Source organism: Haliotis asinina, chromosome 5, assembly GCF_037392515.1.
Source record: "Haliotis asinina isolate JCU_RB_2024 chromosome 5, JCU_Hal_asi_v2, whole genome shotgun sequence".
Lineage (NCBI taxonomy): Eukaryota > Metazoa > Mollusca > Gastropoda > Lepetellida > Haliotidae > Haliotis > Haliotis asinina.
The window spans coordinates 68,087,501-68,105,918 of NC_090284.1; the positions used below are offsets into that span (position 1 = coordinate 68,087,501).

At 38.7% G+C, this 18,418-nt stretch overlaps 1 protein-coding gene across 1 annotated transcript; it reads right to left on the minus strand.

The window, feature by feature from the left end:
• Positions 1–5,888: 5,888 nt before the first annotated feature.
• LOC137285120 (ubiquitin carboxyl-terminal hydrolase 39-like) lies at positions 5,889–18,410 on the minus strand. Its single transcript, XM_067817340.1, has 14 exons — positions 18,288–18,410; positions 16,080–16,143; positions 15,589–15,683; positions 15,072–15,208; positions 13,610–13,706; positions 13,016–13,071; positions 11,235–11,460; positions 10,356–10,501; positions 9,661–9,706; positions 8,956–9,179; positions 8,475–8,536; positions 7,505–7,646; positions 6,800–6,886; positions 5,889–6,692 (listed from the first exon to the last, which is right to left on the minus strand). Exons 1-14 carry the CDS (start codon positions 18,373–18,375, stop codon positions 6,585–6,587), a joined length of 1,578 nt encoding a protein of 525 aa, XP_067673441.1. The 5' UTR covers positions 18,376–18,410; the 3' UTR covers positions 5,889–6,584.
• Between the last annotated feature and the right edge of the window lie 8 nt (positions 18,411–18,418).

Genomic DNA, 18,418 nt, shown 5'->3' on the forward strand with positions numbered 1-18,418 from the left:
GTGGCTGGCCGACGTGCGATAGCTATACCTATACCACGAGATTGCTGTATGTGGTGTGGGGACAGCCTGACATTTTGTGGAGTATGTAATGCACTTAGGCTTAGTTATAAAGCGTTGTTTAACAAATATACCTTAGCATATTTCGGAAACCTGTTATAATATATGATAGTTTTAACAGTAATGTTTTAAACAACGGTAGCATAAGAGGTGAGTATCAGCATTCAAGCATTTGAATCTGAAAAATGGTTCTTTTGTGATAATTCCAAGAATGTACTAACATTCCCCGAATACACTAGTTTACATAAGTGTAGCTGCGCACGTTTATAACAAAAAAAAGGCAAGTTTGGAGTAAGTTCACCCTAAAGACTGAGCGTATTCAGTCAGTTCTGTGTACTCATCACCTACTAAACTGCTTTCGTGAAAACAGTGGATGAATGTCTGGTCATGAAGGCACAATATCTTGCCACCAACGAACGTCTACAAGCAGTAACATTCAACTACCTCTTCGACTAAATACATGTACATATAACTTTAACACGACCGTAACAAACTGATCCCTTTCTCTTCGGGATTTCTTCATTATTATTTTTCTCAAAATAAGAGGACTAAATGAATGGGCATCTGAAGTACGGGGACTGGGTTAAGACGTGACAGCGTACCCTAACAGCGTGGGGCGCTGCTCATATTAATCACCGGCTTGTCTCTATTAGTTGAATATTGATGTGTATGAACTTCCCATGTTCATATTCTTTCAACATTCTTCAAAATGTGTATAGTAAGCACAAAGCAAACATAAATATTGTTTACTGTCAGACCGCAAAACATTCATAAATGCATCCAAACGTTCTTAAACATGAAGTACACATCTCTGTACAGAGAGATTATTATATACACTGTTATAACATATGTAAGCGACATAATCTGGTATATAACTGAAGATAACTCCCGCTTGCCAAATCTATACACCTGTATAGAAGAACTCAATCACGTACTGTGTCGCCCACCGCGGGATAACCATTAGACAATGGCGCACGACTACCAATAACTGATATTATACCAGAACATAACTGTAAGTCTATAATATACCCCGGCGTTTCGGGCCATCAGGTAACACCATTATGAACGACTGTCTACGGCAGGTAACGGACCAGCTAGACCGGCAGTCAGTCAATAGGTATGGGAGAGGATTATCTAGTGATTAGGTTACCTGATACTAACGTCAAGCGCACTGGTGAGCACTGGCCGGGTTGCTAGATATTGTATTATCTATACTGTAAACGTGGACACTTGATAGGCAATTGACACGGGTATTGTGTGTGTAGGTTTTTCTTCTGGTTTGAGTGAATTTATAGCAGTCCAATACATGGGGGATATGGACAAGGTGTTGATATTGGTTTTATTACTTTTGTTGCATTGTGGACAGGTTTCAGATTAATAACTACAGCAATAACAGCAACAATGAACTGGCATTGCCACTTGTCTTCCAGCAATATACAGCTGTTAAGTGGCTCTTACAAACATTGGGCTGAGCATTCATATGCCACAGTCGGTAATGTGTCAGTTTATTTCAGGATTGCGCTTGGCAACCTAGTGGTTAACAGCATAAGCACGGATCCACACCATCCAGTATTATGGTTACATGAAACTGTACCGCCACCTTTAGATGATCAAGTGTGGCACAAGCAAACCATTCAGTTGAAATCATGTCAGTTAGCGATGCAAGCAAGAAATTATTGCAGCAGTCCGGTCACATAGCATGAACATATTCATAGTTTTTGGATGGCTTCTCCAAACATAGGTTACTGGGACACAACAGTGAATCATGTCCCAAATGATCATTGAGATCACAAATGATAACGTTATCTGTAGCAAGGAATCGGGTCTGATGCAGATACTGGTCCTACAGAAACAGCGGCTGGGGTCTCCCTTGTACAACCCCAATACCTAAAAATCAAGACAATATGTAACAAACATCGCAATGTGTAAAAACTTAACGCCAAACGTAAAAATTAACGCAATATGTAAACAATGAACGCAATATGTAAACTATGTTTTTTTTACGCAAAACGAACAACACCTAACGCAAAATGTGAAAACAATTTTTAACTTAAATGTTAAAAAGTAGCACATAGGTTTGAATATGAGGGGTGGCAATCGAAATCCATTTTATTTCACAAATTTAGTAAAGATAATTGACTACATTTACAAAAGCTAAGATATCGCAATGTTTCTGACATAATAAACTTCATATTTCGTTTTTTCACCAACTTTTACCTGGTTCAATGTACATGAAAGCGAAGTCAATATACATGTAATTTACTTGCATGGACAGACATTTTCATCGTCCTTATACTCTATTTTCCAAAGTGTGAAATGAATAATTGTATTATTCAAACTATGTTTACATAAATAGTATTTTGGGTTATAATTCATTATGTTTGGGTTTGATTTTCTTCAAACTGTCCATTCCGTTGTTGACAATCTGTGATTATCGAACTGGGTTTTTAAAGAAAACCACATATTTATCCTTCTTGATCGGTTGTATTGTATGCATGCTGTTGTATTGTATCCAGTTTTAACTTATTGTTTATGGGGGCTCCAATTAATTGTAATTGGTACTTGAGATCGGGATGGTAGCTCTGACCACTGGACTTCGGACCGAGCGACTGATCTTGGAGAAAGCGTAAATATACACCTGGAAATTAATCAAGCAACACCCCAATTTTTTCTATTGGAGCAAGTTTGAAGTGTTCTGACAATCAAAATATGCCGGGTTGATATAGTTTGACACTTTTTTATTCAACAGACGATCTCTGACAAACAACTTAAAGGGAAAAAGTATCAAGACTTTGCTTTATTGCAACGAAATCCAAATTCTTAAAACTGTCTTAAATTCATGAAAAAATGGACACAATTTACTATTCATCCACAGACGTTGTTGTCAGGTGTATTAACACAAATGTCACATGGAAAGAAAGAACAGTCATCTGAGAGTCTGCACACCGACTTTCATCAATATCTAGTGTGTCCTCCCTGCGCACGCACCACCGATTCCAGACGCCTCCTCATTCCTTGGATGAGTCTCCGGATCTGATTCTGGGGGATCCTGTTCCACTCCTCATGCAGGGCAGCCGTCAATTCGTTGAGATTATGGACTGGTGGGTCTCTCTGCCTCACACGACGGCCAATAAAGTCCCACAAATGTTAAATGGGGTTGAGGTCAGGGCTCATGGCAGGCCATGGAATTCTGTCAATTGCATTTTGCCGCAAAAAATCATTTACAGCATGCGCCCTGTGAGGTCTAGCATTGTCGTCCATAAATATGGGTCTCGTTGCCAGAGGATGGTTCTCAAAATGAGGTACCACAGCCCTGTCAAGAACCTCCTGTTGGTAACGAACACCGTTAAGGTTGCCACGGATGGTAATGATATCCAACTTGCAGTTCATGGAAATGCACCCCCATACCATAACGGAACCTCCCCCAAAGGCCACAGTCTCCTGGATGTTCCGTGGAGCCATTGCTGTGTTCCTCTGCCTCCAGACCCGAGTACGACCGTCCACCATGTGCAGCAAGAACCGGCTCTCATCTGAGAAATGGACCTTCCTCCAAGAGGCAATGTTCCAGTGCAAACGGTCATTACACCAGGCCAGTCGGGCTGCCTTATGGGCTGGAGACAGTCTGGGTCGCTTGATTGGCCTCCTTGCCCGGTATCCTGCAGCTTTCAGACGATTCCGAACAGTCCTGTTCGAGATGGGTCTCCCTGGAAGCCACTCCTGTCTCAACCGAGAGCTCGAGTCGAAGGACCTGCGCCGTACAAGTCTCAGTAAAGCTCTGTCCTCCCGGACTGTGGTCTTCCTGGGTCTTCCTGGTCTAGGCAGGTCTTTAACTTCATTAGTGGCCCGGTATTTTTTCAAAAGTTTTGAAATTATGGAATGATGTCGTCCGATTTGAGTCCCGATTTGTCTTAGAGACATACCAGCATTCCTCATGCCGATTATTTGCCAACGAGTGGCCTCTGATAATTTCCTACGTGCCATGACATTGAAATGAATGAAAAACCGAATGCAATCGACAACCTGCGCTTGTAAACACCCCAGGGAAAAAGTGCATTTTTCGAAAGTTGAGGTTAAAGCAATGCACGTGCGCTGTGCAAGCTTCACGCGCGTCATATCAACCCATGAAAAGCTCATGCTGTATGTCAATACATCAAAATTGAATAATCAATCATCAAAATTACTTCGTTAAACTTTGTTAAGTTTTTATGTGTCTTTGAATTTGGTGTTGCTTAATTAATTTCCATATGTATAGTTGTTAATTGATAATATACTGTATATGAAACGACGATCGGCGTTAAAGGAACACTACAAGGATTCCTAAATCTTGACCCGCCGTAGCTTCAGTTGCAGCCTGCAGGTGGGAAACAACTCCACATAAACCAGATGAGGATATGAATGGAAATAGTCAAATGTGTACTTTTATTGAATGACGTATTAATGATATAATGGGATAAATATGGACATCTGGAAAATAAAACGGCTATTCTGTTCCTTGGCTCTCAGTATGTCTCTCTCAGCCAAATGACAGGTATTCGACTTTAAGTCAGACATTTATCCAGTTTTCATCTTTAAGTAAGTTTAGGATTTCAATTGCCACTACCCTTTCAGTACAAGAGGAAGCCTTCCAACAGTAGCAGTGTCGGGGGTTTTGTGTAGAGGGCAATATATCTTTGGCCATTCGATGTCAGTTGGTGTGGCCATTTGACCGAACCTACGGTTTACAAACTTTATTGTTCTACAGGCATTTAAAACTCTGGGAAGGTCAGTAGAAACGATTTTTTTCTAGAACCGGATTTGGTACAAATGAAACCACAAAGACATCATTATCCCCCTGCTCGGGACCACTTTCTGTCTAACTATGCCTCTGCTTGGACCACTTTCTGTCTCACTATCCCTCTGCTATGGACCTCTTTCTGTCTCACTATCCCTCTGCTCGGGACCACTTTCTGTCTCACTATGCCTCTGCTATGGACCACCTTCTGTCTTACTATGCCTCTGCTGTGGACCACTGTGTCACTATGCCTCTGCTCGGGACCACTTTCTGTCTCACTATCCCTCTGCTATACCAAATCCTATATTCCTATATATCTTGTAATCCTTATGGGATGGCTAGACCTTTTTGTCGGAATTTATTGCATTTAATTTGTGTATTTTGAAGTGAGCTTAGAAAAACTAAAACCATTTGTCCATCTAATATGAAACTATGAACAACGAAAAGATATATAATCCTGCATGTGCACTACATGAACTACAGCTGTATGCACCCTCCGTCTTGTGAGAAACACATGGTTCTGACAATCTCATTCACAGAAATCCTACCAAATGGATAAAACCACCAACCTAGGAAACAAAGTTTACAGGATCAAAATCGGGCATCAGTGTAATATATTGAATGTGACATCTTACGATCGATCATATTGAGTAATAGCAAGACAAAGTTACATCATCTTCGAAGTCAAGGGCTATTCCTGAATCCAAAGACTGCAGGCAATTCTGTAGAAAATCCCTGTGATGCTGGCAATTCTTTAGAAAATCCCCAGGATTTCTTGGAGAATGGCCGGGAAAGCGAAGAGATTTACTCAGTAAAAGGAGAAACTGGAGAGACCATAGAGTGAAGTTTATAAGTGGATTGCCAAACTTCCTGTTGACTCCATCCTACTTTGTCACTTTTCCCCAGAACAATACAAACATGGTATCTACGTCATCAGGTTGTAATGATACACAATAAAACCAATACACCAAGTATGACCACCTATCTAGGTGGTTACCCTGTGTGTCACATACAGGTTTCCGGGGTCTTATTGTAACCATTAAAAAACAATGACTATAAGGCTAGTTGGATAAACTTGTATTATAAGATTATCATACAGTGTACAATTTCCTTGTTTGGCCATCATTATATGTCCACATTCAGAAAACAAGTCTACAACTATAACAAGGTACAATATAGCAACAGTCTGCTACAATACAATCCCAAATTTACATTCGTCACAGATGCACATTTTTATCTGAACACAGTTTCATAAATGAAAGAGACACATGGTTTTTAACAATGCTTTAAAGTAGCTAAGGTCAGAAACGTAGCATTTCAGAAAGATGCAATCCCTCCTCAGCTAAGGTCAGAAATGAAAACATAACTAAGACAGTAAAGACCTTTTTGGTTTCATGAAATCTTTTTCTGTGATGTGGTGAGATGAGGGCCATAGTCTTGAGAACCCTCACACTTATATGTTAGATAATCAAATTCTTGAACATGAACCTGCTTACTGGTATCTTCTATCAGCCAACAGCAAAACAATCTGTTCTAGTGTTTGTTAGACAACACTTCCCAAATTGTCCACAACATTGTGAATCATGTTGACAATCTGATCAGTATTGTCAACAATGTTATTGACTTCTAGTTGCAGTGTTTCCTTGTTTTTCAAGTCTTCACTTGTATTCTCAAACTAGTACAAACACGGTCATGTCCCTAGACTAGTGAGAACACTGCCATACAGAACTTCCACTCTTACAGAATCAAGCATTCATCATGACTCATTTGGTTTTTCCTTTGTACCATCAGATGTCTCTGTTTCCATGTTTTTTGGTCCATCACTGTAGGAAGGGTTCACAATATCTCGACGAACCTCAAAAATCTGAAAAATGAAAACAACCATCTTGAACCCTCAAATCTAAACTTTAACAGACTGGTCACAACAAAAACAATATCAACAACAAAGCATACAGAATTGTCCTTTCTCACCTGGATGTAACTCTCTGACAGCGTGATCATCTGAGGAAGGATGTCTGCCACGTGGAGATCCTGGAGCTCGTACCACTTCCCAGAACCCTGCAATATAGCAATCTTCAGGGTCAGAAATACAGTGAGTGAGTGAGTTGGCTTTGCGCAATATTCAGCAATAATTCAGCAATATCACTGTGGCGAACACCAGAAATAGGCTTCCCTATTGGTGAAATGCTGAGTTTATGTGGTGGAAAGGCCATGTTGGACACTGCTTTAACATGGAACCTTAGCAATCCTGCTGAAAGCTATCACTGCCCAATGGGCCTAGTGTAACAGTGACCATTCAGCCATGTCTCCCTGAGAAAGCAGCCGCTATACTTCAGGCATAAAGTAGGTGGTACAGAACTATTCTAGTGAACAATCATCCAATCGCATAAAACATTGTTATGTATACATTATACAGGGTTCATGACAACCACATAAACACAGTGACAGGCATTTCACATTGACGTAGTGAATGTTTCTAAACACTACACTGTCACAGAGACTTGGAAATATGGATTGTCACTGAAAGCTCAAATGAATGGTTCACTCTGTTAGACAATGATGACATGTTGAATCCCTAAATCTCCAGCTTAGTCATCTCTGAGCAATAATCCTGAAATGCACACCAAGATTAAGACAAGGTGCTACCCTACAGCTGTAGCCAGTTGAATGTGTTACCTTGTGAAGTATGTGTCCCCTGTATGTGCCCTTGCCGGCTCCAGGCTCTCCGTCATGGACAACATTGGCTACAAGATCATACGATGTGTGCTTGTGCTGGGCCCTCACCTCAGCTGACAACATGTCTCCAAAGTCTATGTTCCTGTTGAAACAAGCACATCAGTACATGACTTGCATGATAAACGTTCACAAGAATCATGGGATTATAACTTCTGATGTTACTAAACTCAAGTTCAAAGATACCTATGCTATGCACTTTTACAATCAAATTTTAAAATTATGTCTTTTAAAAAAGTGATATCCAGAAAGACATCTGAAAAGAATATACACAAATGATTTTTATATTGTGTTTTCATACTATTGATTTTTTGGTGAAAATCCGGCACAAACATGACGACTTCTACCTAGTAATGACTAACGGGTGCTACATTTATGTCTACTTGCACCAAGTGAATGTCGAAATTCAAATTTGTGTCTAACTAACCCGTACTTTTCTGAACACTGATCTTGAAACATCACTGCTATATTTTCTTATACTATATTTACACCACATCACTCATCCTTGTCTTATGTGTACTTTGTCATGCTTTCCTGGGCTTAACTTCAAGACTACTAGTGGGTACTACAAGACTATGTGCACAAGTTCCTTTCATAATTTACATCAATGTCATGACTTTATGTCAGATCATGATAGTCATCGGATATCTGAGAATGTATTTGTTTAGACTAGTTTACGTATGTATCTTGTAGTTATGATACGTTTATGTATCTTGTAGTTATGATACGTTTATGTATCTTGTAGTTATGATATGTTTATGGATCTTGTAGTTATGATATTTTTATTGGACAAAAAGTGCTGCATATTCCTTGATATCAATACATCACAGACAGATATAATTGTAACTGATATCCTAAGTGTGAGACATTATAATTTGGTAAAATTAAAAATGAAAGTGAAGAGTAAACTTACTTGATAGGAAAATTCACAATAGTGGGATTCTTTTCTCTTACGAAATAATTCTTCGTAAATCTCTGCAAATGAAACAAAAAGTATTATTAATGTGTAAAAGTGAAAGAAAGCAGCTGATTGAGCAAACATTATCCTGCAGACTGTGTTACCATAGCCTTATACAGGATGTCCCAGGTGTGAATACCAACTACCTGCAACTCAGAACCATGCTGACCAAAGTCACTGTTGCAACAAGCACTGGAGACTGTTTCAACATAGGTACAGAACCTCACCTTGATATATATGGTGATATATGGGGTGTTTCAACATAGGTACAGAACCTCACCTTGATATATATGATGATATATGGAGTGTTTCCACATAGTTACAGACCTTCCTCTTGATATATATGATGCTATATGGGGCATTTCAACATTACAGAACCTCACACTGAAATATATGATGATATATGGGGTGTTTCAATACAGATACAGAACCTCACCTTGATATATATGATGATATATGGGGGCAGTCTGGTCAACTCAAATCTCTTCATGGTGCTGTCTTTGTGGGTCTTGTACTCCTTTTCCGACACGCCATTGAACTTGGACAAGATGGTAGCAAATGGCACTTGAGGGATGATGTTCTCCTTCAACTCATCTGGATACAGCGGCGGTGATGGCAAGTCACAGGTTAGGTACAACCACGGCAATTCTTCCATTGTCTCTACAGGAAGAGGATAAGTGAGAAAGAGTCTTGTGTAAAGCAGCTTCATTTCTCTTAAAGATCAGGTAGGGTACACCAAATTTAACCAAAAAGCAGATATCCTGACACGGTCAAGAGGACATAACTCTCCACAGCAAATTGTGACACCACTATGAAACTTTCATATCTTAACTACTACTATCAAAGTGGTGGGAGTGGGTTAATTTTAAGCAGTTTTCTAAACAGAAAATGGCTTCACACATGGCCACACTTATGTACCCTTTCCAGGGATCCTTCAGAGCAACATATATCTACAACTAGGGCACCAACCATTTGAAGAGGAAGTGAAAAGGATTGATTAATTGATTATATTCCAGTTGATATAATAAGAACAGGTACACAAGTTGATCATACTAAAACTGCCTCCTCCTCTAGATCAAGCTCCATCATACCTAAACTCTCCAAGTGATCATCCAAATACAGTACGCATTTCTGTACATACCCATGTAATCCTCTGTGAGCATCAATGCCTCCTTTTCCTCTTCTTTCTGCAAAAAGCAAAAAGAATGATGGTGTAAGTGGGTGAGTGAGTGAGTTTGGTTTTACGCTGTGTTAAGCAATATTCCAGCAATATCATGGCAGGAGACACCAGAAATTGTGCCAGTGTTGTCTCCTAACTTTCACCACCAGGCTATCCAACCACTGTGATGGTTTTGTGAGGGAAGTAAATCAAAGGTCCTTCATCACAAGACTACTGATCTTTACTGCTATACAGACTTCCAGTGCTATCTAAAAGCTAACCTCACAGAGAGGAATAGAACACACCACTGCATCTATCTACCGATATGCATCATTCATTTTCTACACACTGTAAAAAACAGCGAGAGAGGATGAGCAATTTCAATACACCAATGCAGCTTTTGAACATTTTTTTTGAAATTCACCTGTGTGTGCAAATTTTGTTCTAACCCTAAAATATATCCCTGTAGGTACCAAACCATGTGCAAGAATGTATCTTCGAAGATGGTGAGACGAAGAAGATAATAAATTCTGAACCATTTTGACCAATGGACCTGTTCAGTTTCTATTTTCCTCTCCTAAAATGCCATCTAGAAATCTTGAAAATATACGCATGCATTATGATGTCTATGTCTGCTGCCTTGAAGCAACTGTGACCATAAACTTGGTTGCTCTCACCATGTCGATTGGTGGCATCTTCCTAGAGTAGACTCTCATCTTGCCCCGAAACGTTTTATTGATGATGCTGCTGTTCAACTTTCGGGTTCCGTTCATTGCAGTGTGGAGAGCATTCAGCAGCCAGGACAAGAAGTCAACAGGGTCACCTACAATTCGACATAGCACTTTCCTTTATAACATGAACAAATTTACCACCAGTGCAGTTCACTGCAAAACTAAAAGTCTTTTGAGTTGGGATCTATACCATCCCAGTAACAGTGACTGAAGACACAATTAATCAAACATAAATACAATTACTATCTGTGTTATAAGGACAAAAATGCCAAGCTTCTAAGAAATTACATCAAATGTAGCTTCCTGAAATTATGACTGGCACGTCCAAGATTCAGCTGGCTGCTGGTTACATTGGTTAATTTAAGTAACTACACATCTTACATGGAGCTCCAAAAATCTTTCTACCATTCACAATTCAAAATTGATTGTGTTGTTCTACCATATGTTAATGGTTCGAGGAGCTGAGAGGGACTTACAGTATCAGCAGGTCAGCAGCACTACACACTACAGTACTGCCATGCACACCACCATAGGACTAGTGGGAAGGACACTGACTGAGGTCAAGGTCACCAGTTCTAAATCCCTGAGTTTCAGTAAACGTTTCTGTCACATAAACTCATCCAAGTTTAGTTTCAGACTAACATACATTGAGATTTTTTCCAACACTACTGGAATCTGGAAATGCCTACAATTTTAAAATGTTAAAGTATGTCAAGGAAGCTTTGACTTTCCCAAATGTATTACATAAACTAATGTCCACTGAAACTATCTATCAGACAGGGGCTAGTGTACCTGATGTACAAGACACTACAGCAACAAACAAACCTTGTTCAGTGATCTGGAAGCGCTTCTTACTACACAACACTACAGCCTGAAGCATCTCATGGGGACTGACATGGGCCTTGAAGTTTCTGGGATTCCACAGTTTCCGCAGCAACTCCCCAAACCTCTGTACAAGCAGAAAAGCCTGGTCTCCGGGAGGACGCTTGATCTTCTTGTAGCTGGCCTCCTGTAGGAAGTAGTTCCTCAGTGGAACCACATGGGACAAGGCCTGGAGGAAGAAATATATCAGCGTTACCTTAACCGAAACATGGGGTAGGCAAAAAACAATGTCAGGATCTTCATAATCATCAGAATCATGCATGATGACAATAAAAAATACACACATTACTGTCAATGAAAAGAAATCATCTTATTCATTTTATAGCTGCATCAAAGATGTTTTCTGTCAGAGTTACCTCCCTTTGTAAGTGACAAACTGCTAACCTAGTGTATACATAATGACCTACAAACTGAACCATGCCGCAACTTCGAACAACTAGAAATTCGCTATAGTCAGACTTAAATATTAAATTTTATGTACATAAATTAGTTTTCCATATGACTAAAGTCAATAAAAGCAGACAATCATGAACTGTGTGAAATGGTCATACCAGGGAACAGAGAACATGACAAATATGACCCTGATACTTAACATTAACACTGCAGAAGCATGTGAAACTGTTATCAGCAAATAAGTAAGCATTGGCATAAACCTTGAAATGTGTAATTTTCTGATTAAAATTGATATTTTATACGTATCAAAGTATACAACAAGAGTTGAACGAGCAAACCATAGTGCAAGGAGGACAATATACATGTCAATCAACAACAGACAAGCCATATTTACAGCCTAAGGATGTTTTCATCAAATGTTACCAAACATACAATGATGAAATACAAACCAAATTACATATAAAATATGTAGTTTGGTAATAATTCTGCTACATAATGTAAACATACAGATCAAAAACTGGATACAGCTGAGTCTTCACGAATAGTGTCTGACTGTCTAATCTGGCACATTTGCAAATGGTCAGACAGAAGCCCCCAACCTGCTGGCCCCAGTGTCTGACTGAATATATTACAATGTCTTTGTCTGAAGTTGTTATTTGTGGCATGTGACACTTGTTCACTGTTTACAAATCTATGTTTATAACGTTTGTCATTATAGAATGTTTATAATTTCAGTGCCAATTATGAGAAATGTCAAATCTGAAATGTGTGTTTAATTTTATTCTGTGGGTCCTGTGAATTTTCTGTGGTCAGACAGACGTCCGAACTTACAGGACACAATGTCCTGTTACTTTGAACCACCAACACTGACAGCTGAAATTAAGATCCTTTAAGGCCAGAAAGTAAAAGGATATGGTGCCATATCAGGACCGAGGTGCCAAGACAGTGACAAGAATGGCCAGTCACGTGACTGCCAAACCATGGGTTAAACATGCTAAAGGGAGGCTTCTTGTGGGTGAGTGTTGATTTTACATCCTCTTCAATGGAGGGAACTTCAAGGGATTCAAGTGTTCCACTATGTTTGAATAGAAGAGGGAGACAAGCATAATAAGCATGGGTCAGGATAAGGAAAAATAAAATGTCTCTACCACCCAGATCTTTGTTCATGACATATGAGGGGTCTGTTAAGTACCGGAAATATGATAACACTTACCAGTATGTGGAATGCATCTCACGTAACAACAAGCATTGATGAAGGAGGATCATTGTAATTATGTATACATGGACTTCACCCAAGGCAACTACTCACATGAAATACTATGACAACATACCTGCAGTACCACATTGCAGTAATCGTTGGCTTTGATGTTGTTCAGACCAACAATACCTGACAAACACAACATAAAGATTAACAACATAATCTCAAGTTAACAACAAGTGGCAAAAAGCAACAAACACCTCACCTATATGTATACTACAAAAGAGAAGTTGATGAACACAAAACTCTTTGATACTACAACCAATAGTATGACAAGACAGATTAATTATACTATGGCAATATGAAACAACATAATTTCCTTTGAGCAGTATTATCACCAGTAAGATGTATCATTGATCTCTTGATTGGAAATTTCATTACAAATAAAACATTATCTCCAAATACCAACACATGAAAGATACCAATGAAACCTAAAACAAGTCATTTAATATGCACAAAAAAATCTTTAACTTTGAGTACTTTTTCAAACATAAATCAGCACATTTACTGTATATACACTGTTGATAAAATACCATTAGAAGTCATTCACATTGCATTCAGTACTGTAAAGCAATTCACTCTTGACATTACTAATCCTTCCTATTTTCATTGCCTATCTTGCAAGAACAGCTCTGTAACTATTCACCAATTAATATATAATGCCTACCTGGTAAGTATGTAGTGCCATCATAGGCCCTGGACATCTTGGGGTTCTTGTCAAGTCTCTTGATATCAAGGTCTGTGAATGTTGGGTTCAGGACATACTGTAAGGGAAAAACATGAGAATCTGACATACTCTCATTCCTTGTGCACTGATCCCAATGTATGTTCTAGTAACATTTGAAAACGTTTTCTGCATCATCATAACAAGAGAGTGAATTTAATTTTAAGCTACAGTTAGCAACATTGCAGCCAAATGGTGGCAGCCTATAAATAATTAGTGGTCAACATCATGAGCATCAACGCAATAGGGATATGGTGACGTGTCAACCAGTTCAGCAAGCCTGACCACTTGATCCTAATAATCTCCTCTCACAAGAAGCATGGGTTGCTAAAGACCAGTTCTAACCTGTATCTTCATGGTTCAACAGCAAAGGACACAAACATACTTAAATAAAGGACTATCCCTCCTCTCTCTCTTTCTCTCTCTCTCTCTCCAGACACACAGACACAGACACAGACACAGACACAGACACAGACACACACACACACACACACACACACACACAGTCAAGAAAGTAGAGTATTGGATTAAAAAGTTGGAGTCACTTACCTTGACAGATACATGTACACATATCACACATACAACAGGAACATAGATAAAGAATTTATTTCTTTTTATTGACATAGTACTTAAAGAAATCTGTCAGGAAGGATTGAGAACTCGTCATGGTTTGTTTGCTGACCATATTTTCAGTGACAGACTCAAGATGTGCGACACTGATAAGCAGGTGTTATCTGTATCTGATACAGTTTGCTTACTTATCTTGTATTTTTCGGCCAAGTCTTTCTGAAGGGGTTTAGTAAGAGTTTCGGAATCTTCAATCAACTTTATCTTTGTGCCAAGCAACAGCTTAATTTGACACCGTTTCATTGGTTGGTCCACCATTTTGGCATGTAATGTTCATGTCAGATGCTTCAAGTCTTTTAACAGGTGTCAAGAGTGACGCTGAGTTGACATCATTATCTCAGTAATATCCTGGGTTAATGTCATTTGCAAATATAATCAATTTAAGTGGCGCTAAGTACCGCTGTCAGTTATACTCAGTCAGGATTATAGTGTTTGTTTTCATAGTAAGTTAGTCCGTCAGGCCGAGTTTACTGCTAATTGGCTGGCTGTCAATGATACTCAGTTAGGATTATAGGGTTTGTTTTCATAGTAAGTTAGTCTGTATCGGGCTGAGACTTCAGTCCGAGATCCGAAATAGAGAGAGTCCTGATAATAGAGAGATGACTTAATGATGATATATAGTACTGAATTCGGGACCATAATCTCAGACCGATTTTCAGAGAAATCCAAGCTAGAAAGAGACCAAATTAGACAGTGCACTGTATTAATCAATGGCTAACGGTAACATTCATGAATCTGTTTCTGAAGCAGTGTTACATCACAAAGGCCTGTTACTCACAATAATATCTTCAAGTGACGAGTCAATAATCTCGTAGTTGTCAGGGAGACAGTAGAACTTCTGCGTCTGAAGGTTGAGGAAGACATGATGGCCCTCAAACACACTGTGGATGTAGGCATGAGTGTTGGGTCCACGGCCTGGACAAGGATACACAGGTGTCATTAAAGCATTCATTTTCATGATGAAAGTTATTCAACTGGAAAAGTGTCAGCACAATCCATATTACATTCACTAATTTCCAGTCCACATAAACATCTGAACCAATCCTATATAAAATCATAAACTGACACTGCTTGTGGAAGTTCAGATCTTACCGGAAACCATTAACATAGTCTTGTGTAAGAGGAGTGTCTGATCACAGATCACAGCAGGATAGACAGGCAGAAAACTTTCATTTAGGTTTTAACAAAAGAAGGTGCAACTACATTAGTCAAAGTCAAGTAATCTATTGCATATTTGGGATAAGTGGTTATAAAACGTAATCAGACTGTGTTAAATATCATGTACAGTTACCTACCTTGGAAGTACTTGCCACAGACCAGACAGGCATAGACATTGATGTGGGACAAGGACACAGAACATAACTTCTCAAAATCAAAGTCCAACAATGATCTGAAATATGAGAATATTACTTTTTTTTAATATTTAATGTCAGTATCATTGGATTGTTATTTTAACTGAGGTGCCACAAAATTAGTGGTATGTATTGTATTTGATAGCCAGATAATTTCACTGTTTGTTCTTATGATAAATTATAAAACACTTTTAGATTATAAAACACTTTTAAGAATGCATTTTCCATGTTTAACCCTGCATCAGCCCCATATATTCAAGTGTGGGTATGGGAAGCAAGTAAGATATATAACCTGAATGACATATGATAGTCTCTAATAATCAGATCATGTATGTATGTAACATAGTCTTAAAATTAAAATCCTGAACAGTGTTAACATAAAAAAAGGCATAGATATAAACGTCATAATGATTAGTACTAAAATAAGGACATACCTGTTGATGGTATCCAGATAGGGACAAGATCTACTTTTATCAATTTTGGGCTCCTTCACAGGGACTGTAACGGAAATAAATAACATGAATAGGGGATGAAGAAAATATACTGAAACATTTCATATTTCACAAATCTGGCCACTATACATCTGGTACATCCTCTCTAAGCATCACACATATTTCTGTTACAGACAATAACTGCTGAAACAAAAGTTTTAACTGAAATAACAAACTTCAAAGCTTGACATATTTCAAAATATCAGCTACTGATTACAACTTGTTATGTAAACATGATAAAAATGTGTTGCTATTTGTTTAGGATTTACAGGTCATAATGCCTGTTCATTTATTTAAACATAAAAAACAGTACATTAAGTATCCTAGTTATTATTTATGATGATGACAGGGGTTGAAAACAGTTTTTAGACTCTGGATGCTCCATAACCAAGGATTCATCTGGGATTACAACTAAGTGCAATTGGCACGTAAATAGGGTAAAATAACCATTGTATTCAGTCAACAATTCATGAAACAAACCAAACACAAAGTATATATTCTGGCATACCTCTTCAGAATTTACAAAATACATGTATTAACGCATTAGTAATAGTAGGGTAATCATGATTTGAATTTTCTTGAACCAGTTTCTCATCTCACTGAACGAGACTCGTGAAGATCTGTGATAGAATAGTCTTTAGCAGCCCATGCTTGCCACAAGTGACTATGCTTGTAAGAGGTGACTAACAGGATTGTGTGGTCACTCAGATCAGGCTCGCTGACTTGGCTGACAAGGTCAGTTCCCCATTCTGCAGATAATGCTCATACTGATGATCACGGGACTGTCTGGTCCAGACCTGATTATTTACAGAGCCCCACCACATAGCTGGAGTATTGCTGAGTGTGGCGTAATAATAAACACACTCACTGAAAGAGTATTAAATCAGTCAGATTAATTTTATACCTGTCAAAATATTCTAAACATCTACATTATCCACAGTGCAAGCACTTCAACATGTTCAAGGTACAATTGTCCGAATAGAATGATTCACCCCACAGTATTGTGTGTTAGGAATTGTGTTCCTTATTCTGAAGTCTTACAAAAAATATACATTTAAGATTAATTATTCAGCTGATTAGCCCAGCATGCAAATTAGACTTGATTTTGTTTAAAGTGAAAACTTGTCATTTGCATAAATTGCAAGGCGTGTTTATGGTTAACATGGTTAACTGTTTCATTGGAAATTCAGGGCTCTGTTTACGCATTAAACAGATAATCACTACAACAATTTCAACTGTGTTTCCTGTCAAACTCAGCATAATTTTACTGTTTTGATTCTTGTGTGACATTAAAATTACCAAGTGTAATTGACCTGTGAAGGTCCCGGGGTAGAATAGGCCTTCAGTAACCCATGATTGCCATAAAAGGCAACTATGCTTGTCGTAATCAGGTAAGAAGCAACTAACGGGATCAGGTGGTCAGACTCGCTGACTTGGTTGACACATGCCATCAGTTGCCAATTGCGCTGATCGATGCTCATGATGTTGATTACTGGATTGTCTGGTCCAGACTCGATGATTTACAGACCGACACCATATAATTGGAATACTGCTGAGTGTGGCATAAAACTACAATCACTCACACCAAGTGTAATTGGGTAAAAGTTCCTCCTGTTCCCCCATCCCAAATAATATTTATGAATTGACATTTAATAGACTTATTCACAATACCTAACACAACAATTACTAGAGGACTCACATAATACACTAAACATGCTAAAAGCCCCCAAATTACGAACAGTATATACGTTTGAACCACTTAGTGTTACCTCTGTTAATCTGCGGAGGAAAGAATACGGGGGAACGGAAGGAACTCTTTTTTGTAATTGTATCATAAAATAAGTCAGAACTAGCAATCACCTGTACACACACTTTCAGATCTAGTCGTAATGAAGACACAAATGTGTTGGACATTACACTAATGACCAGAGATATAAATATTCAACGTGGAAGTGTTTTCTGGAGAATGAGGGCAATGTTTTAGCACATAAGAAAAGTCGCTGCACGCACAGGACTGAGCAGACACACAGTGAATGACTAAATGGCAGACATGTGGATCCACTGTTCACATGTCGATAAATAAAAATAAATCCGCAATTCAGTTTGAGATCTAGTAGGAGGTTAAATATTTGTTTACCCAAGGAAACATACCAATGTCATCATCATCATCTACGTCGACGACTCGTTTCTTCGCTTTGAAGGATTTTTCAGATCGTTGCTGTATCGAAACCTCCGCCATTTTCACCCGGTGTGATATTCGTCATTTCCGGTTATGGTAGGCG

Bases quoted from the DNA above. Each gene is read 5' to 3' on its own strand.
- LOC137285120 (XM_067817340.1), bottom strand. From the start codon at position 18,375: ATGGCGGAGGTTTCGATACAGCAACGATCTGAAAAATCCTTCAAAGCG. The intron at 16,144-18,287 runs GTATGTTTCCTT...TTTCCGTTACAG, and splicing joins AGATGATGATGATGACATTG to TCCCTGTGAAGGAGCCCAAA. The intron at 13,707-15,071 runs GTGAGTAACAGG...TTTCCCTTACAG, and splicing joins CGTCACTTGAAGATATTATT to TATGTCCTGAACCCAACATT.